The sequence below is a fragment of the Scylla paramamosain genome, chromosome 3 (assembly GCF_035594125.1).
Source record: "Scylla paramamosain isolate STU-SP2022 chromosome 3, ASM3559412v1, whole genome shotgun sequence".
Classification (NCBI taxonomy): Eukaryota; Metazoa; Arthropoda; class Malacostraca; order Decapoda; family Portunidae; genus Scylla; species Scylla paramamosain.
This window is the reverse complement of record NC_087153.1, coordinates 19,120,378-19,145,691: the sequence shown is the minus strand read 5'-3', so window position 1 is coordinate 19,145,691 and position 25,314 is coordinate 19,120,378. Positions and strand designations below refer to the sequence as shown.

The 25,314-nt window shown below is 39.5% G+C and overlaps 1 protein-coding gene across 3 annotated transcripts in view; it reads left to right on the top strand.

Moving 5' to 3' along the window:
• The window catches only part of LOC135092517 (sin3 histone deacetylase corepressor complex component SDS3-like), a 28,157-nt gene extending 3,186 nt beyond the window's left edge, over positions 1-24,971 (top strand). The window contains exons 2-9 of one of the 3 annotated variants that reach the window (XM_063991096.1): positions 9,866-10,117; positions 11,425-11,488; positions 13,620-13,733; positions 19,052-19,253; positions 19,576-19,747; positions 21,022-21,103; positions 23,943-24,027; positions 24,629-24,971. In XM_063991096.1, coding sequence (XP_063847166.1) covers positions 9,988-10,117; positions 11,425-11,488; positions 13,620-13,733; positions 19,052-19,253; positions 19,576-19,747; positions 21,022-21,103; positions 23,943-24,027; positions 24,629-24,727 — 948 coding nt within the window. In that variant the 5' untranslated portion in view covers positions 9,866-9,987 and the 3' untranslated portion in view covers positions 24,728-24,971. Of the gene's footprint in view, positions 1-9,865; positions 10,118-11,424; positions 11,489-13,619; positions 13,734-19,051; positions 19,254-19,575; positions 19,748-21,021; positions 21,104-23,942; positions 24,028-24,458; positions 24,510-24,628 lie in introns of those variants that run through there. The other 2 variants (XM_063991105.1, XM_063991115.1) reach the window with 2 other exon arrangements.
• Positions 24,972-25,314: the final 343 nt, after the last annotated feature.

The following is a 25,314-nucleotide window of genomic DNA, read 5'->3' as shown; positions in this document are numbered from 1 at the left end:
GGATGAGAGAGGTGAGGTGAGGTGTGAAGGTATAGGGCAGGAGGAGGGAAGATGTGTCCGGAAGGGGCAGAGGACAGAGAGAGAGAGGGGGAGATAGGTGTGAGTATGTTGGAGGGTCAGGTCATGCTGAGATGGGAGAAGTGAGTTTGAGGCGAGTAGATGAGGGAGTGGAGAGGATGAAAGGGACTGAGATGAGGGGATTAGGCAAAGTAAATGTAGATGAGTTATATAAATATTTCATAGATAAATTGCATACAGGAGAGTTAGCAAACATTCTGTATAGAGCAATAAGATCACAGAAAAATGACCCTTAATGGATGACTGTTAGGTTAAAACACTATATAGGGCATAAAAGAACTATATATAAGAAATTAAGGGCAGTTGAAGAGGTTTTAAGTCCATAATATAATTAATTAATTAGAACAGTCAGGAGATTAATGAGGAAACCTAAAGGCAATTATGAATTAAAGGTAGCCAGCCAGGCGAAGACAGACCCCAAGGGATTTTATCAGGTATACAGGATGAAGAATAAGGATACTATAGGTTCATTAAAGGCAGCAGATGGGAGAGCTGGTTAGTTCTGGGGAGGAGATTAGTAAAATTCCGAATGAATATTTTCTAACTGTCTTCACCCAGGAAAACATGCAGGATATACCAAATAGTGAACAGATGTATAACACAGATGAGAATGAGAAGCTGACAGATATTTCCATAACTAAGGAGATAGTGGAACATGAGACAAATAGGCTGAAAAAGTTCAAGACACCAGGACCAAATGAAATACATCCCAGCAAAGAGGTTATTAGAGGGCTGTTAGTTTCTTTCTTTAGGAAATCACTTGAGTCAGGTGAGGTACCAGTAATGTGGAGGCAGGCTAATGTAGTACCCATCTTTAAGAAAGGAAATAAAACTTTAGCATCTAATTATTGACCTGTCAGCTTAACTTCTGTTGTAGGTAAAATAATGGAGTCAATAATAGCGAGGAACATTAGGGAGCATTTAGACGAACATAACTTGATAAATCAGTCACAGCATGGCTTCATGAGGGGAAGTCTTGCTTGACGAACTTGTTAAGTTTTTACAGTAAAGTGTACAAGGCAGTAGATAATGGTGATAGTTATGACATCTTATATCTGAACTTTAGTAAAATGTTTGACAAGGTACTCCATCAGAGGCTACTGAGAAAGGTTAGGGCACATGGGACACATGGGAAGGTGTTAGGTTGGATAAGGTCATGGCTAAGTGACAGGCGACAAAGAGTTGTAATAAACAGTTCTAAATCCAAGTGGGATCATGTAATTAATGGGGTGCCTCAGGGATCAATATTAGGGCCATTGTTGTTTTTAATATATATATCAATGACTTGGATGGTGGAATTAGTAGTGATGTTAGTAAATTTGCATATGACACAAAGATAGGTAGATTAAATAGGTTAGAATTGGATGCCATCGCCTTGCAGACAAATTTAGATAAGATGAATGAATGGATGGACAGATGGCAAATGCAGTTTAATATCAACAAATGCAAAGTACTTTGCGTAGGTAGAGGAAACCCACACAGTAGGTACACAACGAAACTCTGGTAGGTTCAGTGTACAAAAAAGATTTAGGAGTTATAGTTAGCTCTGAACTCCATCTAGGAAAGCAATGCATAGAGGCCAGAAGCAGGGCAAATAGGCTATTAGGATTCATTTTTAGGAGTGTTAAAAGTAGAAGACCCGATGTAATATTAAAGTTATATTTGGCACTGGTCAGACCTCATCTAGACTATGCTGTGCAGTTCTGGTCCCCACATTATGGGAAAGATATAGGTCTATTAGAATCAGTACAAAGGAGAATGACTAAAATGATACAGGGGATGAGGAGTATTCCTTACAAGGCATGATTGAAGCTGTTAAATTTACATTCTTTAGAGAGATGTAGGTTAAAAGGGGACCTGATAGAAGTCTTTAATTGGTATAAGGGTTATAACAAGAGGGATGTAAGCAAAATTCTTAGTATCGGCAACCAGAATAGAACAAGAAATAACTTGTTCAAGCTTGAAAAATTTAGGTTTAAGAAAGAGATAGGAAGAAATTTGGTTCTCAAATAGAGTGGTAAATGAGTGGAACGGGCTCAGTAATCATGTTGTTAGTGCTAAGACATTAGAGAGCTTTAAGAGAAGATTAGACGAGTTTATGGACAGGGATGATAGGTGGAAATAGGAAGGTGTATTTCATACAGAGACTGTTGAGTGTAAGCCTGGTCACTTCTTGCAGCTTCCCTTATTTCTTATGTTCTTATGTTCTTATCACAATTAAGAGATTCTGGGCCTTCTGTAACACTTCACAATATGACAGTGCCATGTTCTTCTTAACATCACTTGTTTTGGATAATGTTGAAATAAAGCTAACATTCTTCTCTGAGGTTAATACTTGCTATATCTGTAGTACAGTAGTATGGTTGCTGAATGTAATGCAGTATGCAATATCTTCTGCAAACTTACTGATGGTTCAATAAAATTAGAAAATTGGGTGCCATGACAATGCTGGGAAGTTACACACCCTCACATGTGATGGATAGGCAGCACTGATTTACCCCCAGTGAAGGTGTATTTGTCCGTGCATGTGTATGTCACATCTGTTGGGCAAGCGTGAAATTAGTCATGGTGATTGATTCTTTTATTTGAGAATGCAGCCACTAGGCAATTAAAAATACAGAATTAATTTAGCCAATCATAGCATTTTATTTCATCTTGTGGAGAGAGAAGCAGCTCAATTTGAAATATTTGAATTAGTCTGAGGAAGATGTCTGTCGGTGCATCACCAGATTTTTTGAAGATACAGTAAAATCCCTCTTATCCGGCTTCAACGGGACCGCCAACATGCCGGATACTTGAAGCATGCTGGATACTTGAATAGAAGTGAAATTATATCCACAATCACCACCTTACACTCACGCATCTTACCATAACAAAGATCAGCTGATCACCGTGCCGTGCGTCGCCACCCGCGCTGCCACCTCACACTCACCAACACATAATACTACTGTACTAACATTCTCTTTAATACTTTCCTCTTATAAATAAGTTGATGGGTTACAAAAATAAAGTACGTATACACTTATTTGCTTTATTCAATATTAGCCAACATGTATAGCATACAATAAAGATATGAAAATGTACGAGTGTTTGTGACACTTTTTCGCTCCCCACACCTTTCATTCAACACCCTCTGGGTCATCAACATCATCAGATTCTGTACTTGTTTGCCCTACTTCTTTTCCCTTACAAGCTACTTTAAAATAGTTTCTAATGTCTCCTTGTTTGCAGCTCCTTCTTCTTTGCAGCAAAAACTCATTTTCAATGCAGTGAAGGGTCATAACATCTCGGGTTGACATGTATGTGCACTGCTCAGCAAATCTGACAAAGCCAGCTATGTGTTTCACAGCTTGTTCCCAAGTTACTTTAGGCTCATTATCATCATCATCATCATCACTATCATCACTAATTTTCTCTAAATGATCTACTACAGCGTTGATAAGTTCCTCGTCTGTGAGAGTGAATGTTACGGCCTGATTTTCGTCCACGTCTACCCATTCCTGTAACGCTTCATCTGTCACTTTAAGTTGCACATTTCCCCCCATTTCCCTCAGCTCACTCACCACCGAATTTTTCATGCCACCTACAAACCCTTCAAACTCCTCATCATCCTCATCATCACACATCATCAAAGGCTACAATTTGCGCCAACATCTCATCAATGTTTGCCTTTTAACATCTAGCCAAGCAAGTGAAGCCATGAATATCACATCCTTAACATTAAACTGTTTTTGGAACTCAGGGATTGTGCCGTCCTCATAATTAATCATAATTTAATCGATTTTATGAGTACACATTGATTTTTTATTGATTTTAAGGCTCGTGGAAAAATGTGCCAGATACTCGAATGCCGGATGAGAGGGATTTTACTGTAAATAAGGTAATGACTTCATACTCATTTCTTAGCCTTGCCAATTACGTTAGATTAGTTTAGTTAGGTTATGTTAGTTTGGTTAGGTTAGATTAGTTTAGTTAGGTTAAGTTAGTTTGGTTAGATTGTGTTAGGTGGTGGTGGTGACAGCCAGCTGGTGGCCACAGGCATACGGCAGCTAGTCCTCTTGGAGGGAACATTATGAGTGAGTGTTAGATTTGTGTTACTTATGAGGATGAAACTATTTTTTTTTCTGGTAGATTTCAGTCAGTTTTGTATTAATCTGCTTTTTGTTTTTACTGCAAAACATTAGTTTCTGGTGAGGGGTCAGGAGGGGTAAAAAGTAAAAACTAAGGATTTGCAGGAAAAACAACATACAGATTAATTAAAAACAGGCAGAAAATTACCAGAAAAAATAGTTTTCTTCAGAAAACAGTAGGCTAGCCTTATCTCAATATTTCCCTTTACTTCTTGTATCAAATCATCTTGGTGCACCTTGATGAATAAAATAATACCAGGCCAGATATTAGTATAGAAGCCTGCTCTGTATTTATGAGCACTTCACCCACTCTTTCACCTCTCTCCAAAGGCATTCATTGTTTTTGTGAGCTTCACCATTCACTGAGTCTGCAAAGTTTTCTGAGTAATTAACAGTGCAGTGGGTATACCCGAGTTGTGTAAGTTTCTTGTACATTCTCCGCTAATTATTCACGATCACAGATCCCACGGTGGACATATTTCTCAATGAGTGGGAGAAGCATGTCTACCTTGCCACTCAGCCTCACACACTGGGCCCACCATTGTCACAGCATACCTCTTTGTGATGCGCTCTGTTCCCAAGAACAGGCAGACTTGGGAGAACACACATCCTCTCTTGTACTTGTGTTGCACAGTGAGCATCTCATTTATTTCTAAAAGGATGCTGGGACCACCAGTACTCTCTTGATGAGTAAACCAGAAGTCCGTGACCCTTACAGAATGAGCACCAGTCATTGGATGTCCACGATGATATTTTCAAAAACCTAATCACTGTGCTGTGGTCCCGGTGGTGGCTCAGCCAGTATTTAACAAAAGAGGCAATTTCCATGCCAGTGTGTATGCATTCTGAAGGAATGTTCCCTTGCAGTCACTGGTGCTACAATCACAGTACTGGTGCTTTTTTACTTTTGGGATTTTGTGTCTCCCTCTGCACCTCCAGATTTTCTGACTGTCTTCCCTGTATTTACACTCTCTGACTTTTGGGGCACTCCACAACACTAGGTTGAATACCATGTCCACCAAGAAACTACAGATTTTTCAGAATCTTTGTAAAATCTGATGATGCAATTGAAATAATCTAGGCAACACCCACCAGAGACAGACATCTTCCTCAGACTAATTCAAATATTTCAAATTGAGCCGCTTCTCCCTCCTCAGGATGAAATAAAATGCTATGATTGGCTAAATTAATTATTCATTTTTTAATTGGCCAGCACCTGCATTCTCAAACAAAAGAACCATTCACCATGACTAGTTTTGTGCTTACGCAACAAATATGACATGAGCACGCATGAACAAACTTACCTTGACTGGGAAAGATCAGCACCTGCCTATCCATCTCACACGTGTGTGTGTGCGTGTGTGTGTGTGTGTGTGTGTGTCACTTCCAAGCGTTGTCACAGGAGCAAGCAAGCTTGTTTACCCCAAAAACAGATAAATCTTTAAAACTTGCTGTCAGCATTATAAATAAATTATAGAGGGTATATATTGGGTTCAGATTACTCAGTGGGAAACTCTAGCTGATGAGAAGGGTAAGAAATGCCATATTGAGTCTGATGAAAGTCTAAAATAATATTGTAGATTTTCTTGGGAGTCATTAGTTAACATGAAATAATAGATCTTTGGTATTCATCATAGGTAAGTCACAGCTTGAGTCTTGTCAAGCCTGTGGCTGACAGGGCTGAGATGTAGTGGTGAACTAGCAGTGGAAGGACATTGACATGATTACCACAAATCAGTACACATGTAAAGTGAATGTTGAAGTTACTTGTACTTAAAGAAAAGGACAAACCTAATGGATAATTACAGAGAAAATTCAAGACACTCTAACAGTTTGTAACAAAAAGGAAGAGTGACTCGTAAGCAAATTTTCTATGTATTTGTGCATTTTCTGTCTTGATTTACTGGCAATTTTATATTTATCTTTTATCTTTATCTTTATTTTGGTTTATCAGGCTACACTCCACCAACTTGTGGCGCTCTGCAGAGCCGCCAATGATTTACAAAAATAGCATAATATTTGTTATTTCTGCTATTGCATAATTAACTTAAGGATGTGTAAAGCTAAGACCAGGTAATAATATTGTAGTAACACAGTGACACTTTTTTAAACATACTGATACAACACTTCATATTGTGAATAACACAGTGATGCTTACTTAAACATACTAATACAACAAAGTTCACACACAGTAATAATGGTAATTATATTAACAGTGTAAGTACTATGATGTTGAAATCAATAAAACCAGTAATATTGACTCAGTAGTACCCACTTACAATAGCACGATATGTTTTCTTCCATAAGACTATTAATAATCACTGACACTTCATAGTAAATAATAGTCCTGCTGACTTACTCATAGTACCACAATAATGTCTCCTATCATTTTAACATTGTTCACCCTACAAAATATTATAATGCATAATTATCTCTAATACACTTGTCCTCCATGTCATAGCAATCACTGAACAAGAATGTTTTTAATGTTCTAAACAGATCCACATTTTCACTGCTCTTAACAGCACTTGGGAGTCTATTATATAGTTTTGGAGCATAGTTTTTAAAGGCTCTAGAACCAGTGTCTGTGTTACACCTTGGTTCTAAGAGTCTATTGCTATCAGAAGCATGTCTTTCTACAATATCTTTCTGTAATTCAAATGGTTGTAATAGTTTACTCAAGTTCTCAGATTTCCCAGTCTTCATTGTCACATATGTCATAACACAAATTTTATATATGATTCTAGCCTTAACTGGCAACCAGTGTAGTTCAGTGAGAACTGGTGTGATCCTCTCATATGCTGGCAAATTCATTATTAATCTAGATGCTTTGTTCACAATAATTTGCATTTTCTTCAGCTGATACTTAGGCAAGTTATAATACAGAGAATTAATGACATAGTTATGTATGAGCTTCTGAACAGAATGTACATCTAAATATTTCTTTATGAAGGCAATATTTTGTAAATTAAGTCGTGCCACCTTTACAATACCATTTATTTGTTCATTGAAACTCATATGACCTAAGTCCTTTGCCTACTCTGATATATTAACAATATTTCCATTAATATTAAAACCATGCAAACCATTTAACCCTCTCAAGACACCCATCTTACCAATAATCAAACATTCTGTTTTATCTTCATTCAATTTCAGTCGTTTACTATCCACCCATTTTTTCAAGATCTACCATAATCCTTGTTAACAGGGTTTCAGTGTCCAGCACATTATTGATAGACAAATAAAACTGAATATCATCAGAAAAAAGGTTAAAGGCCACTCCATGTTCCCTCAATAGAAATGAAAGTTCAGTGGTGTAAATACAAAACAGCACAGATCCCAGTACAGTGCCTTCTTCTAGGCATACCATGTTCAGAGAAAGTGTTTCCAACCTGTACACAGTAACTTCTGTTGTCTAAATAGCTTTCCAGGTAATATAGTGCCCTTTGTGTCTCTCCTATAGCCCTCAAATCCTCCAATAATATCTCATGTACAACTGTATCAAAAGCAGCACTTAAATCTAGTAACAATAAGACACCACATTTGCCCTTATCTATCCATCCTAGCAATTCATTAGTAACACTACACAATGATGTTTCTGTTGAGTACAGTTACCTATAAGCAGACTGATTATCTGGTTATACATTGATATTCACCAGATATTCTATTAACTGATCAAGGATGACATTCTCAAGAATTTTTGACATATATGACAGATTTGAAACTGGCCTGTAGGAAGTCAAACTCTGATGATCTTTATTGCACTTCAAAGTTGATTTGACAATTGCCAACTTTTCACTTTGTGGAAACACATTCATTTATACTTAAATTTACAATTTTCATGATCAGCTGTACAAGATTAGGGAAATCTTCCTCATTAGCAATCCCAGACACTGGGATGTGATCAGTAGCACAATGTGTCATTTTAACTGTTTTCAACAATTTTTCTAATTTTTCAAGACTAATTTCCTTAAAACAACACAAACCAGTGTATGGGATTTCTGGCAGATTTTCTTGGCAGACCACAGGTCTTACATCTTGGAAACTATTGACAGTATTTAAGATCTTCTCATCAAAATATTTCATAAATTCATTTGCTAAATCAGTATCAGAACATCTATCAGGAAACCTTTTTTTTTTATCATATACTCTGTCAGGTTGGCAAAAAGAGAATACAGTCTCCTCACATCTGACCCTGCTACAGTAATTTTGTCTACAGTACATACATTTTCTTCTCCTTATTAGTTTATTTACCTCATTCCTTGCATTAACATACTCTCTCCTAGATTCCTCCATTCGTAAAGTATGCCACAGCTTTTCCTTACGCCTTCTAATTCTGATAGCATTAGGAACCTCCGAGTTGAAACATGGTGTGTTGTCCTTCTCAGTAACCTCTTTCTCTATAACTGGACACATGTCATTATATTCACTCTGTAGTGTACCATTATATAATAAGACTATACAACTCAAACATTCACCCTTTTGTATTTTGATACCATCTGTATGTGAGCAAAAATTATTAATATCCTCTGAAAGTTCTAGTTTTTTTTATCTTTAAATCCTTGCAAACATCGATACTGTATGTAATTAGTTTGTGGTAAGGAGAAATGGCAAAGTTTGGTTCCACCACAAGATGTCAAATTTTGTCTAGTTCTGTATTACAGAAGACTAAATCTAGCATATGGCTGGAACAAGAAGTTACATGACTAACCTTGTTTGTGAATTGCTGAAAATCCATCATCTCAATAAATTCTTTGCTATAATGATCTTTATTATCATCAACCTATAAATTAAAATATCCACAAATAAAGGTCCATCTATTCACATCATCTATTCCCTCTAAGTATGTCCTAAATTCATCAATAAATGAAGTTCAATTCGTCTCTGGTGGTCTATAAACAACTATGAACGTTAGCTTTCTATTACTATTATGTTCAGATGTGTTGAATTTTGGAGAGGCCAGCAACTGCAATGAGAATATTTTTTTAATATAAATATCCCTACTCCTCCTCCTAGGAATATGCATGAAAGTGTGAGTTGTTGGGGTCATTTCATGGATTTTTGCACAATCAAATTCATTCAGCCAAGTTTCTGAAACAGCAAAGACATTAAATGCCTTCTCAGTAATTAACTCGTATTTCAGTGGTTTTATTACTAACAGACTGTATATTTATTTCTATGGGCTCGAAAGGTGTGGGATATTCTTTTATGTCTAGGAGTACTAACAGAAAATGTACAATGAAGGAAAGTGAGAAAATATAAGAGAAATGGTGGCCACATCCAAATAGCCATTCATGTATAATGAAATAAGAGAAAACTGGTTACATGTCTGACAGGAGTATCCTTGTGTTATTTCTGGGCCAGCCTTCCTCAAGTATAGTTAATACCTGGAGATACCTATGGCATCCTGTACCTGGACTTTAGTAAGGCTTTTAACAAGGCACCCCATCCAAGACTCTAGAGAAAGGTTAGGGTGCATGGGATGGATGGGAAAGTGTTGGTCTGGATGGGGTCACAGTTATGTGACAGGCAACAAAGAATTATAATTAAAGGCTGTAAATCTGATTTTGGGTGCCACAGGAATTCCTGACAAACGGATCAGTTAAACCCAGCTGTATATGCTCCTGTAGCCTAACGTAACCCAACCTTTCTTTCAGCAAGGGTGTGTGGTGTGAATCACCAACTGAAGCTATACCTACACTGCACCAGGTGACTCCCTACTCAAGTTTACAGTGTGTAGTGCAGCTGATGGTGACCTGGTGGTGGTGTTGGTAGTGTCATGTCTGGCTTAGCATCACCAAGATCACCTGGCTCGGGGGATTTGGCTCAGGACGGCTATGACTACGAAGATGATAATGATGCAGATCTTGAGGATTCAAGGGACTATGAGGACCGGGAGAGTGATGAAGGTGAGGAGGTAGAGAGAGGAGATAGGACCTCATTCTTAAAACACCTCCACTATTTTAAAAGGCTGTAGTTGAAGTGACATGGGTTTTTGAGGGTATTTTTAGGGTTGCAGTGACAGATTAACAAGATTTCATTTATCAACTGCAGAAATACTCTTGAGAACCTGGCTAATCATCTCTGTGGCCTTTGAAAATAGTTGTGCTGGGAGAGCAGAGTATTTCAGAATACAGGCCATGATAAGATATTTTGACTGGGAAGGTGATGATGAAGAAGAGGAAGAGAGAAAGAGAGAGAGAGAGAGAGAGAGAGAGAGAGAGAGAGAGAGAGAGAGAGAGAGAGAGAGAGAGAGAGAGAGAGAGAGAGAGAAATTGTGAGATATTTTATTTATTTGTTTATTTACTTGATCATTCTTGTTATATGAATACAAAGATGGCCAAGGGAACAGAGATTGGAGGGAAAAAAAAATTATTTAATTCCTGTTCCCCAAAAAAAGTGCAATAGACATTTTCCTTTCCAGACATTTAGCCCAATAAACATTGTGCACACATGCTATTCTCCTTTTTTATTCTTCCTTTAGATGCTTTCCACAACATTCAGGCCTCAGCCCTCTCTATCCTGTCCCTTGTCTCTGCATGAGTGTGGGATGTGCTGTGTGAGGCAAGGTACTTATAACAACATAAGAAAATAAGGAAAGCTGCAGGAAGCCATCAGGCCTACACATGACACTCATTGTATGAAAGATACTTACCTATTTCCACCAATCATCTTCATCCATAAACTTGTCTAATTTTCTTTTAAAGCTCTCTAATGACTCAGCACTAATCACCTGAAGCATAATGAACAAGGGGTGTGTGTGTGTGTGTGTGTGTGTGTGTGTTATGATTGTAAAGGCCTTGACATGTGATCGCTTAGGGATTGTGGTGGTTTAGCATGAGCAAGATGTGTGTGTGATTGTTAGGATTGTACGTGAAAGCCTTGACACACACTTAGCAAGGGAGTATGGGGACCTAACACACTTCTCACCAGTTTTGCTGACAAGTGTGGTTCATTTGGAGTTTTATATCATTGAGGAGCCTATTGGTGCAAGGATGGTGCTTCATTCCCACACATGTACATGATCAGTTTTCATGCATTCTTGTACTGAATCACCATCCTTGCCCAAGGCCCTTATACTTTGACAGACACTGATCTAGGCAGCAAGGGGGAGCCGAGAGGGAAGGAGGAATGCATGGGATCAGTTTCATGCATTCTCCACTGAATTGCCAGACTTACCCATTGATCATGTGACCAAGTCTTTTTACTTTGGCAGACACTGACCTTGGCAGTGAAGGGGAGCCGAGAGGGAAGGAGGAGTATACAGGCATCAAGGAACAGTGAGTACTGAGTTGCTGTTTGCTGTGATGGGATGAGCTGTGTTGTAGTCTGGAGTGAGCCAAAGTCACATCAGTTATTGCAGTTTCATTCTTCATTAAATATGTCATGTTACGAAGTCAAACACGCACACACACACACACACACACACACAGATAGATAGATAGATAGATAGATAGATAGATAAATTATTTATTGACTATGAACATCCCATACAAATTTACACTTACATACATAGGGTTGATCCATCAAACAAAGACAAATGTTTCCTCATATATGCCTATAGAACTTTATAAATCTATGAAGAATGCACCACTGACTTTAACACCTATGAACCTAATATTAGCTGTTTAATGTAGATAATTTAGTTTTTTTTATCCCTTTCCTTTTTCATTTAACAGCTAATATTAAGTTCATGGGTGTTAAAGTCAGTGGTGCATTCTTCATAGATTTATAAAGTTCTATAGGCATATATGAGGAAACATAAAACAAAAATAACACTAATTTATAAATAATAAAAACTTTAACAATTCCCTATAAAAGATGATAATCATCAGACAAATTGAAACAATTTACAGACACACCAAAACAGAAAAGAAATAACATCCAAAACATTAACTTAAAACTTAAACAAATTTAACCTAAAATTTAAATCATAAATAAAACTGTTCTAAAATATGAATTTCAAATAAAACTAATCCTAGACCCTAATTACACTCACATCAATGCACACAATAACTATATATTAAAACAAATTAAACCACAATTAAAATATCCCGTAATTAACTATGTAAAAGTACAATTTACGCTGAAAAAACTATTGATATATTACCAAGATCTTATATATTATCTCACATGTTAGAGCATCACTATATTTATCTGAGAACTGCTCTTCAACAGTAGAAAAATTACAGTTGGCTCTCAATTGTTGTGTTAATGTACAAAATTGAGTCACATGCACCTCTGTTTGTATCTGACCACACACACATCCTATCATCTAACGTCAGTCTTTCTCATCCCCATCTGTACCACCTTCCAACTTCATTCGCCAGTGAGTGTGCTGACACACGGAACTGAGTGAAGGCAACTTGATGGTGCTCACTGACGTTACATTTTGTATTATACACAGAATGAACTGACAAACTAGGGTTTAGGTCTTTATATACAGTTCATCTGGAAGAGGTTGAATCAAGGAGTTTTGCCTTCATCTCATTAACTCCCACACATATGTCGTCAGTGTTGGCATACAACAAATCACTGATATAAGTACGTGTCTTATAGTGACTTTCCATAACAATTTTTACAGACAGAATAAATGGGTCATCCTCCATTGCTGCCCTTTTGTTCCACATCTTACTAAAGAAGTTTCACTGTCTACTCTTTACTATAGAGGGCAATGGGGGACAACCAGACTCGGTATAACATACATCGTTACATGTGGATAATCGTACACCCAATAAATACTTTAATGCCCAATTGTGTAATTTCATCACCGGTCTCAGGTCAGCGTCCAGCCAGGACTCACACCCATACAAGATAGCTGACATTACACAGGCTTCAAACACTCATTTTTTGACACAAAATGGAACATCATTATTTTTCTTTAGAAACTATATAAATTTCGTGACATGAGCCATTTTAGCAGTGGCGTGGATCTTCAACGATGACAGCAGTGAAGGGTGACCCTAGGTACATGTACTGGATACACGGCTCCACCGTCAGATCATCTATGCATACAATTTCTTTGCCCTCAATCATGCCGTTTATCACAAAAAAAAAATAGTTTTTGACTCATTGACTTTCATTCCGTAATCATCACAAAACTTGTTCATAAGAGAATTTTTTTAATCATTCTTTCTCTGGAAGTTGACAACAGAACAGTATCATCCATTAGAATCAATACATGTAACCATTTCAAGAAGTCATCATCATTACAGTTATCTTTGATAAGCTTAATTAAATCATTAACATATATGATGAATAAAAGACAAGATGTGGGAGAGCCCTGGTGGACACACACACACACACACACACACACACACACACACACACACACACACACACACACACACACACACACACACACACACACACACAGCACTTCTTTGTTTAGCATTTATTTTCCACTCACAGAATGTACCAAGACAAGCTCGCTCAGCTCAAGAAGCAGCTGCAACAGCTGCGTGACAACTCACATCCAGAGTACAACAAAAAGCTGAAAAAGATTGATGCAGCATACAAGGAAAGGTAAACATGAAACGATACCCTCCTTGGTTTGTCTCCTTCCTTCTCCTTGTTCTTAGTACCTTTTTGTTTCCTTCCCTCTTGTTCTTATCAGCTCTCTTATCCTTCCTTCTCCTTGTTCTTACCAGCTCTCCTCTCCCTCTTTCTCCTGTTTCTGTCACCTTTTATGCAATCTGTTTTGTGGTTATATTGTATTAGCAGAAGTTACTGTACAATGCTAGAAAGCTTAGCCTTGTCTTTCTCTTCTTTCTCTTCAGTGCTTTATTATAAACAGATCAGGTCTTCACTTGGTCATCACTCAGAGCTGTATTTCTTTATTTCATTATTTCCTGCTGCTCACTTGAACATGAAGGGGACCGAATGAATTGAAAATCCGAAAAAAAAAAAAAACACATCATGGTCTAGTACTTCACAATGAGTGCACCATAATTCATCATCCATGTTTAGGTATCATTTTAATACCCATTTAAATGCCCCTCTGCTCACACTCAGTCACTCAGTCAAGGTCATTGTAGGTGGGAGATGGTTGTAGAAAAACAGTAATTAAAAAAAAAGACAAAAAAAGTTTGAGGAACAGTTTCCTCTTCCAGCCTGACAAGGAAGAGCCTCATTGCATGTTGTACATGCAGAGAGAGACGGAGGAAGTTAGTGATGCTGTCTCTTTCACCAGTTTCTACACCCACTTAGTGTTCACTCACTTTTCACTTTTTGTTCTTTCACACTAAGGAAAATAGTATTGTTGTGTCACTTATAACACACAAGAAAAAAAATGTACCGTATGTGATGGCATATAGGACGCAGACATATAAGACGCACCACCATTTCAGCAGGTCAGATTTGGGAAAAAAAAAGATTTTTTGTATATTTAAGCATATATTGTTGAAAGTAGTTTAGCAGCACATTATTCAAGCACAAAACATTGCTGTATAAAAGCAAGTTGGCAGTACAGACAAGCAGCAGGCATAAGCAAAACATCTCAATAGTATTGTAATTGTAAAACATTGCAAATGAAACAAAAAAAACAAAATAACTAAAGCAGGAAACATTGCAAAAACATCTTAGCTATAGCAGAAAACATTATTGTGTAGCCTAAAAACAAGCTGGTACCACAGACATACAAAGCAATCACTATAGTAATAAAACATTAAAACCTAAAATTAACTTCTGCAACATTTGCGGTCTAAGATCTAATTTTCAATCTGTAGAACACCACCTCTCCTCTTCTAAACCTCATCTTCTTTTCCTCACTGAAACTCAGGTGTCTGAGGCAACTGACAGTAGCCTTTTTTCTGTTCCCTCCTACTTTCTCTATCCTCATTTTCGATCCAAAGCTAGATGCTGCGTTTATGTGCACAATGACTTAACCTGTTCTCGTGCCCACGCTCTTGAATCTTCCGAGTTTTCCACCATCTGGCTACGACTACAGAGTCACTCTCATACTAAATTTATCTTTGCTGTATACTTCTCACCAAACTCCTCTGACTATAAGAAATTCTTTGACTACTTAACTTCCAAAGTGGAGCACATTCTGATCCTCTTCCCTTTTGCAGAGATCTCCATTCTTGGAGACTTCAATGTTCACCACCAGCTTTGGCTTTCCTCTTCCTTCACTGACCATCCTGGTGAACTAGCCTACAACTTTGCTATCCTTCATGACCTAGAGCAATTGGTGCAACACCCTACTCGTATTCCTGACCTGTCTTGGAGATACGCCCAACATTCTTGACCTTTTCCCGACCTCTAATCTTTCTGCTTATGCTGTCACCCTTTCTTCTCCGTTGGGCTCCTCCGATCACAATCTCATATCTTTATCTTATCCTATCCCACCAATCCCTCCTCAGGATCCCCCTAAGCAAAGGTGCCTCTGGCATTTTGCCTCTGCTAGTTGGGGGGACCTGAGGAGGTATTTTGCTGATTTTCCTTGGAATGACTACTGCTTCCGTGTCAGAGACCCATCTTTGTGTGCTGAGCGCATAACAGAGGTGATAGTGTCTGGCATGGAGGCATACATTCCTCACTCTTTTTCTTGTCCTAAACCTTCGAAACCTTGGTTTAACACAGCTTGTTCTCGTGCTATACATGATAGAGAGGTGGCCCACAAAAGGTACTTAAGCCTTCCATCACCAGAATCTCATGCACTTTATATTTCTTCCCCAGAACCGTGCCAAGTCTGTTCCCCAACTAGCCAAAAACTCCTTCATTAACAGAAAATGTCAAAACCTTTCAAGATCTAACTCCCCTCGTGATTTCTGGCATCTAGCCAAAAATATCTCCAATAACTTTGCTTCTTCTTTCCCTCCTCTATTTCAACCAGATGGCACCACTGCTATCACATCTATTTCTAAAGCTGAACTCTTCGCTCAAACCTTTGCTAAAAACACTACCTTGGACGATTCTGGGCTTGTTCCTCCCTCTCCTCCACCCTCTGACTACTTCAAGCCACGTATTAAAATTCTTCGCAATGATATTTTCCGTGCCCTCGCTGACCTAAACCCTCAGAAGGCTTATGGACCTGATGGGGTCCCTCCTATTATTCTCCGAAGCTGTGCCTCTGTGCTTGCACCTTGCCTAGTCAAACTCTTTCAGCTCTGTCTGTCAACATCTACCTTTCCTTCTTGCTGGAAGTTTGCCTACATTCAACCTGTTCCTAAAAAGGGTGATCGTTCTAATCCCTCAAACTACCGTCCTATTGCTTTAATTTCCTGCCTATCTAAAGTTTTTTAATATATCCTCAACAGGAAGATTCTTAAACATCTATAACTTCACAACCTTCTATCTGATCGCCAGTATGGGTTCCGTCAAGGCCGCTCTACTGGTGATCTTCTGGCTTTCCTTACTGAGTCTTGGTCATCCTCTTTTAGAGATTTTGGTGAAACTTTTGCTGTTGTCTTGGACATATCAAAAGCTTTTGATAGAGTCTGGCACAAAGCTTTGATTTCCAAACTACCCTCCTACGGTTTCTATCCTTCTCTCTGTAACTTCATCTCAAGTTTCCTTTCTGACCGTTCTATTGCTGCTGTGGTAGACGGTCACTGTTCTTCTCCTAAATCTATTAACAGTGGTGTTCCTCAGGGTTCTGTCCTGTCACCCACTCTCTTATTATTCATTAATGATCTTCTAAACCAAACTTCTTGTCCTATCCACTCCTACGCTGATGATACCACCCTGGACTTTTCCACATCTTTTCATAGACGTCCAACCCTTCAGGAGGTAAACATATCACACAGGGAAGTCACAGAACACTTGACTTCTGATCTTTCTAAAATATCTGATTGGGGCAGAGCAAACTTGGTATTGTTCAGTGCCTCAAAAACTCAATTCCTCCATCTATCAACTCAACACAACCTTCCAGACAACTATCCCCTCTTCTTCAATGACACTCAACTGTCCCCCTCTTCTACACTGAACATCCTCAGTCTGTCCTTTACTTATAATCTGAACTGGAAAATTCACATCTCATCTCTAGCTAAAACAGCTTCTATGAAGTTAGGCGTTCTGAGACATCTCCGCCAGTTTTTCTCACCCCCCCTGCTGCTAACTCTGTACAAGGGCCTTATCGGTCCATGTATGGAGTATGCTTCACATGTCTGGGGGGGTTCCACTCATACTGCTCTTCTAGACAGGGTGGAATCAAAAGCTTTTTGTCTCATCAACTCCTCGCCTCTAACTGACTGTCTTCAGCCTCTCACCACCACAATGATGCATATCTAGCTGTCTTCTTCCACTATTTTCATGCTAACTGCTCTTCTGATCTTGCTAACTGCATGCTTCCCCTCCTTCCGTGGCCTCGCTGCACAAAACTTTCTTCTTTCTCACCCCTATTCTGTCCGCTTCTCTAATGCAAGAGTTAACCAGTATTCTCAATCATTCATCCCTTTCTCTGGTAAACTCTGGAACTCCCTGCCTGCTTCTGTATTTCCACCTTCCTATGACTTGAATTCCTTCAAGAGGGAGGTTTCAAGACACTTATTCATCAATTTTTGACCACTGCTTTGACCCTTTTATGGGACTGGCATTTCAGTGGGCATATTTTTTTATTGGATTTTTGTTGCCCTTGGCCAGTGTCCTTCCCATATAAAAAATAAATAAATAAATAAAAATAAAGCAATAAACAAAGCAGAATCCATTTTTTTTAAACAATCTGTCACTATACTTGAACATAAACCAAAACACAGTAAGAAAATGGGGAAACACTTTAATCATCTTCATAACCAGAAAAATCTTCATCATCCTCAAACCCAAAAAAGTCTTTTATCATCTTTGTCACTACTGCTGGAATCACTGACTTCAAATAATGCATCATCTTCTGTGCCATCTGTGCATTGCTAGTGCCACACTTCTTAAAAGACTTCACAATGATTTCAGGCCTAGTGTTTTAACTAGTGTTTTATTTTTTCTCTGGTAAAACCACTTCTGAGACTTGAGAAAGTAACTTGTAACTCTCTCCCTATAGTATTTTCACTAAGAGGTTGTTTTGGAGCAAATTTGCCCTTATGTGCAGTGGAAGTCACTGGCCGCTTATCCTTGTCCAAGGAATCAGAGGAAGAGAAATTATTATTTTTCCCCTGTAGCCATCACTATGGTTTGCAGGACACTGAGTCTCAGAGGGAGACATCGTTATGAGAGAAGAATGTTCACTGGCCCAAAAATTTGTGTGGAAACTGGAAATTAAGCCCACAAAATTCAGGTCATCTGTAGATCCCATCCTCTCTTTAGTTAAGGGTTATTTTTATTTTTTATTTTTTTTTTTGGGGGGGGACTTCATTTTATTTTTGTTACTTTTTCCTTTTTATTTTAACATTACTAGTATTTCTATGGCATTATATAACCATACTTGTGGGGTCAAGCAGGAAATTTTTAATGACTCTCTCTCTCTCTCTCTCTCTCTCTCTCTCTCTCTCTCTCTCTCTCTCTCTCTCTCTCTCTCTCTCTCTCTCTCTCTCTCTCTCTCTCTCTCTCTCTCTCTCTCTCTCTCTCTCTCTCTCTCTCTCTCTCTCTCTCTCTCTCTCTCTCTCTCTCTCTCTCTCTCTCTCTCTCTCTCTCTCTCTCTCTCTCTCTCTCTCTCTCTCTCTCTCTCTCTCTCTCTCTCTCTCTCTCTCTCTCTCTCTCTCTCTCTCTCTCTCTCTCTCTCTCTCTCTCTCTCTCTCTCTCTCTCTCTCTCTCTCTCTCTCTCTCTCTCTCTCTCTCTCTCTCTCTCTCTCTCTCTCTCTCTCTCTCTCTCTCTCTCTCTCTCTCTCTCTCTCTCTCTCTCTCTCTCTCTCTCTCTCTCTCTCTCTCTCTCTCTCTCTCTCTCTCTCTCTCTCTCTCTCTCTGGTGAGCAGGCTACGTCTTAATGACCTATGGAAGGACATTGAAGAAGAGTGGGTGGAGCGAGACTACGCAGCTGAGAAGCGCTTGGCTGCTCGGGAGTTTGAGGAGAAGAAGAAGGAGCTGAAGGAGAATCTACTCATTGAACTGGAGGAGAAGAAGAAGATAATTGAGCAGGAAAGATACACACTGGAGCTAACAGGAGACTCAATGGAGGTGAGCTGGTCCTTATGTAATGCTAGAATCTGTAGGTACTCTCCATGCCACCCCCTGCATTAAATCGAGAATAAGGATTTATACTTGTGCTTGCTATTCTTATCCTTTCTTCATTGTAGTGGAGTTAGCAGGAGACTCAGTGAAGGTGAAATGGTCCTTATGTACCACTAGAATCTGTTACTCATTCCTTCTCCTGCAGTAAGTCAAGAAGCAGGAGTTGTGTTGGTGCTTTTCTCAGGGAGTCTTGCCTCATTGAGAAGCAGGAGTTGTATTGGTGGTTCTCTGGGATTCTCACCTCATCGTCACAGTTCTTCCATTGCAGTACAAGCCAGTGTCGACTCGGAAGCTGCGTCGCCGTGGCAATGAGCCGGCACCAATCATTGAGAAGCGCCGCAAGCCAGTCTCCACCACATTGCAGCTGCTGCTGGACGAGAGGGAGATGGATGATGACCTCAAGCTAATCAACAAGAGTAAACTGCTCAACATGAAGAAGAGTAAGTGATGGAAAGTTGGAAGGAGAAAAATGAGCTGTTTTTTCTAGAATCAAGGTTGGCTTTTGATTTACCTTCATGTTTGGTTTGACTACTCTTCTCTGCTCTAATTATGCTGGATATTAAAAAGAGACTTGCAACAATATACTCGTAGAAGAAGAAAAGAGTGAGTGAGAGAGAATTGAAGGGAGAAGAATGAACTTTTAACTTTCCAGAACCAAGGATGGCTTTTGATTTAGCTTCATGTTTGGTTTTGACTACAATACTCTGCACTAACTACAGTATAAGAGAGAGAGACTTGCAACTCCATCCATCAACTCGACACAATCTTCCAGACAACCATCCCTTCCTCTTTGTGGAACTCAGCTGGCCCCCTCTTCTATACTAAACATCTTCAGTCTGCCCTTTACTTATAATCTAAACTGGAAACTTTACATCTCATCTTTAGCTAAAACAGCTTCTATGAAGTTAGGTGTTTTGTCATCTCTGCCAGTTTTTCTCACCCCCTCCACCTGCCAACTCTGTACAGGGACCTTATCTGGCCATGTATGGAGTTTGCTTCATGTGTATGGGGGGTTCCACTCATGCTGCTAGTTTAGACTGGGTGGAATCAAAAGCTTTTCATTTTATCAATTCCTTTCCTTTAACTGACTGTCTTCAGCTGAATTCTCTCATCGCTACAAAAAAAAAAAGTTGCATCTCTTGCTATCTTCTACCGGTATTTTCACACTAACTGCTCTTCTGGTATTGCTAACTGCATGCCTCTCCTTGGCCTTGCTGCACAAGACTTTCTTCTCTCCCTCATCCCTATTCTGTCCACCTCTCTGATTCAAGAGTTAACCAGTATTCTCAGTCATTCATCCCTTTCTCTGGTAAAATCTGGAACTCCCTGCCTGCTTCTGTATTTCTTCCTTCCTATGACTTGAACTTTTTCAAGACATTTATCCTTTGTTTCAAGACACTTATCCTTTGTTTTTTTTATAATTCTATCTGACATCTCTACAGGAACTGGCATTAAATAGGCCTTTCTTTTTTCATTTTTCTTGCCCTTGTCTAGTGGCTCTCATGCATAAAACACACACACACACACACACACACACACACACACACACACACACACACACACACACACACACACAATAAATTTTTTTCAGTGAATTTATGATGAAACATAATAAACCTTTTTCCACAAAACAGCCTTGTAAAATATGATGCATTTTATGCAGAGGTGCTTCTAATACACCGGCAAATATAGTACCTTGTCTGTTGTCTGGCAGGCACCACGATGCCGTCACCAGCGGATGCCATTGCCAATGAGCCAAAGATTGAGAATGGGAAGCTGTATTTTGACAAAAAGTGGTGAGTTGATGAATTGTCTTGATTTAAAGATATATACACACACAATAGTGTTAGTATTTATCAGAAATTTAGGAATACATAATTTTTTACCTATATCTTTATATAGTGTCATGTGATCAACAGTGGGATCAGTCCTAAAGCAGCTCCATATGATACTTGTTGGCAGTGAGATTCTTACAGGGTGAAGTAAATAGCTTGATATTTATGTTGCTTTCCATAGGAAATCTATTTGTGTTCTGTGGTAAAGTATGTTATTGTTCTGTTGGGGACCATCTTGGTGAGGAGGCAAGATAAGGAAAACTTATGATTATGTTATGTGTGGAGAAGGACACAAGAAGGATGGATATTAATGAAGAAAGGAGAGTTATTATGTTATGTATGGAGAAGGGCACAAGAAGGATGGATGTTAATGAAGAAAGGAAAACTATTATGTTATGTGTGGAGGAGGGCACAAGAAGTATGGATATTAGAGAAGAGATAACCTTAGGTCATGAAAGATGGGACAGGCTCAGGAGCCATCCAATCCTGTAAGGGAAAATAAATATATTAAATGAAATAATGATGTGATTGTACATATAGATTAATTGTATGGGCAGACTCATATATATATATATATATATATATATATATATATATATATATATATATATATATACACACACACACACACACACACACACACACACACACACACACACACACACACACACACACACACACACACACACACACACACACACACACACACACACACACACACACACACACACACACACACACACACACACACACACACACACACACACACACACACACACACACACACACACACACACACACACACACACACACACACACACACACACACACACACACACACACACACACACACACACACACACACACACACACACACACACACACACACACACACACACACACACACACACACACACACACACACACACACACACACACACACACACACACACACACACACACACACACACACACACACACACACACACACACACACACACACACACACACACACACACACACACACACACACACACACACACACACACACACACACACACACACACACACACACACACACACACACACACACACACACACACACACACACACACACACACACACACACACACACACACACACACACACACACACACACACACACACACACACACACACACACACACACACACACACACACACACACACACACACACACACACACACACACACACACACACACACACACACACACACACACACACACACACACACACACACACACACACACACACACACACACACACACACACACACACACACACACACACACACACACACACACACACACACACACACACACACACACACACACACACACACACACACACACACACACACACACACACACACACACACACACACACACACACACACACACACACACACACACACACACACACACACACACACACACACACACACACACACACACACACACACACACACACACACACACACACACACACACACACACACACACACACACACACACACACACACACACACACACACACACACACACACACACACACACACACACACACACACACACACACACACACACACACACACACACACACACACACACACACACACACACACACTCACACACACACACACACACACACACACACACACACACACACACACACACACACACACACACACACACACACACACACACACACACACACACACACACACACACACACACACACACACACACACACACACACACACACACACACACACACACACACACACACACACACACACACACACACACACACACACACACACACACACACACACACACACACACACACACACACACACACACACACACACACACACACACACACACACACACACACACACACACACACACACACACACACACACACACACACACACACACACACACACACACACACACACACACACACACACACACACACACACACACACACACACACACACACACACACACACACACACACACACACACACACACACACACACACACACACACACACACACACACACACACACACACACACACACACACACACACACACACACACACACACACACACACACACACACACACACACACACACACACACACACACACACACACACACACACACACACACACACACACACACACACACACACACACACACACACACACACACACACACACACACACACACACACACACACACACACACACACACACACACACACACACACACACACACACACACACACACACACACACACACACACACACACACACACACACACACACACACACACACACACACACACACACACACACACACACACACACACACACACACACACACACACACACACACACACACACACACACACACACACACACACATAAAAGAGGAACACTGGCCAAGGGCAACAAAAAAAAATGAAAAAAAAAAAAAGACAAGTCTCACTGAAGTGCCAGTCCCTAAAGAAAGATCAAAAGGATCATTAAAATTGGAGAATATGTATGTTGAAACCTCCCTCTTGGAAGAGTTCAAATCATAGGAAGGAAGAAGTACAGAAGCAGGCATGGAGTTCAGGAGCATATCAGAACAGGTGAAGAATGATTGAGAATACTGGTTAACTCTTGCATTAGAGAGGTGGACAGAATAGGGGTGAGAGATGGCAGAAAGTGTTGTGGCAGTCTTAGTCATGTTTCCATTCCTTTCAGGTTCCACAAAGGCCAGGCAGTGATGATTGAATGCAAGGATGGCACTCGCTTCAACGCCATCCTGACAGTGGCCAGTGGTGACATGGTGAGTGGCACTGGTAGTCCATTTCGTGCCTGTGTGATGTATTGATGCATTCTTTTAGTGCCTGTGTGATCTATTGATGCATTCCCTTAGTGCCTGTATGATGCCTTCATCTGTGCTGTTATGGTTTATCAGATGTGTGAGTGTGATCAAGAAGGGGAATGTTTTATTATCTCTTGTCTCTTCTCCTTTCTTCCATTTTGGGAATGTCCATTTTTCATGACATTTTTATTCAGTTATTTATTTTTTTTTTTTTTTTTGTTTATTTATTTTATTTTATTTCATTTTATTTATTTCATTTTTATTTATCTAATTATTTATTTATTTATTTTTATTTATTTATTTATTCTTTTTTTTCTTTCTTTATTTATTTCTTTATTTATTTATTTTTTTATTTATTCTTTTTTTTTTTAAGCATCTTCTGATGTTATCACATCATGGTGAAGAAGGTGCCAGACAGTTTCCCTTAATTTTTAATGCTCCTATCACCATTATTCTTGTAGTGTGTTAGTTAATCATTCAGTTAGCAAGTTCTGCAGAGGCTGCCACATGTTGGCCTGATGGCTTCCTGCAGCTTCTCTTATTTTCCCCATCATTACCACAGATCATGGTGAAGAAGGTGCCAGACAGCATCCGCCTAAAGATCACTCTGGCACAGCTGGCCCACGGCAAGTACCTGGTGCGCCGCCGCAGTGCCACGTGACCACACCAGCCTTGGCCCCCCACCCCACTGTCTCCCTCCGGCTTGGGCTCTCCACATACCCCTTAGCTCCTATGGTGATGCTTGTGGTGTGGAGCAAGGGTGTTGGAGCATCACACACACACACATAAGATGAGAGATAAGTAAAGCAAGACAGCTGACATGCAAACCAGCCTAACTTAACCTCAGACAGCTGGCTAATAGTGCAAGTTTGGTTTATGGTTCACAAATAGAATGTGTTAATTTTTATTGGTATTTTATTTTTGTTTTATTAATTTATTGTATTTTTTTTGTGTGTGTGTTTTTTTTTCATACAGTTGCCTTTTTTCATTGTCTATTTATTAATTTCTCTCTCTCTCTCTCTCTCCTCTCTCTCTCTCTCTCTCTCTCTCTCTCTCTCTCTCTCTCTCTCTCTCTCTCTCTCTCTCTCTCTCTCTCTCTCTCTCTCTCTCTCTCTCTCATATTTTTGCAAAAGTACAAAGTTCTTGAAAATAATTTACAAATCTAACTAGGAGAAATGTACACATATCCAGTCCCAGTGTTCTTTGCTCAACTGAGCAAAGAAATGAATGGTTTCCCTAGAATATTCT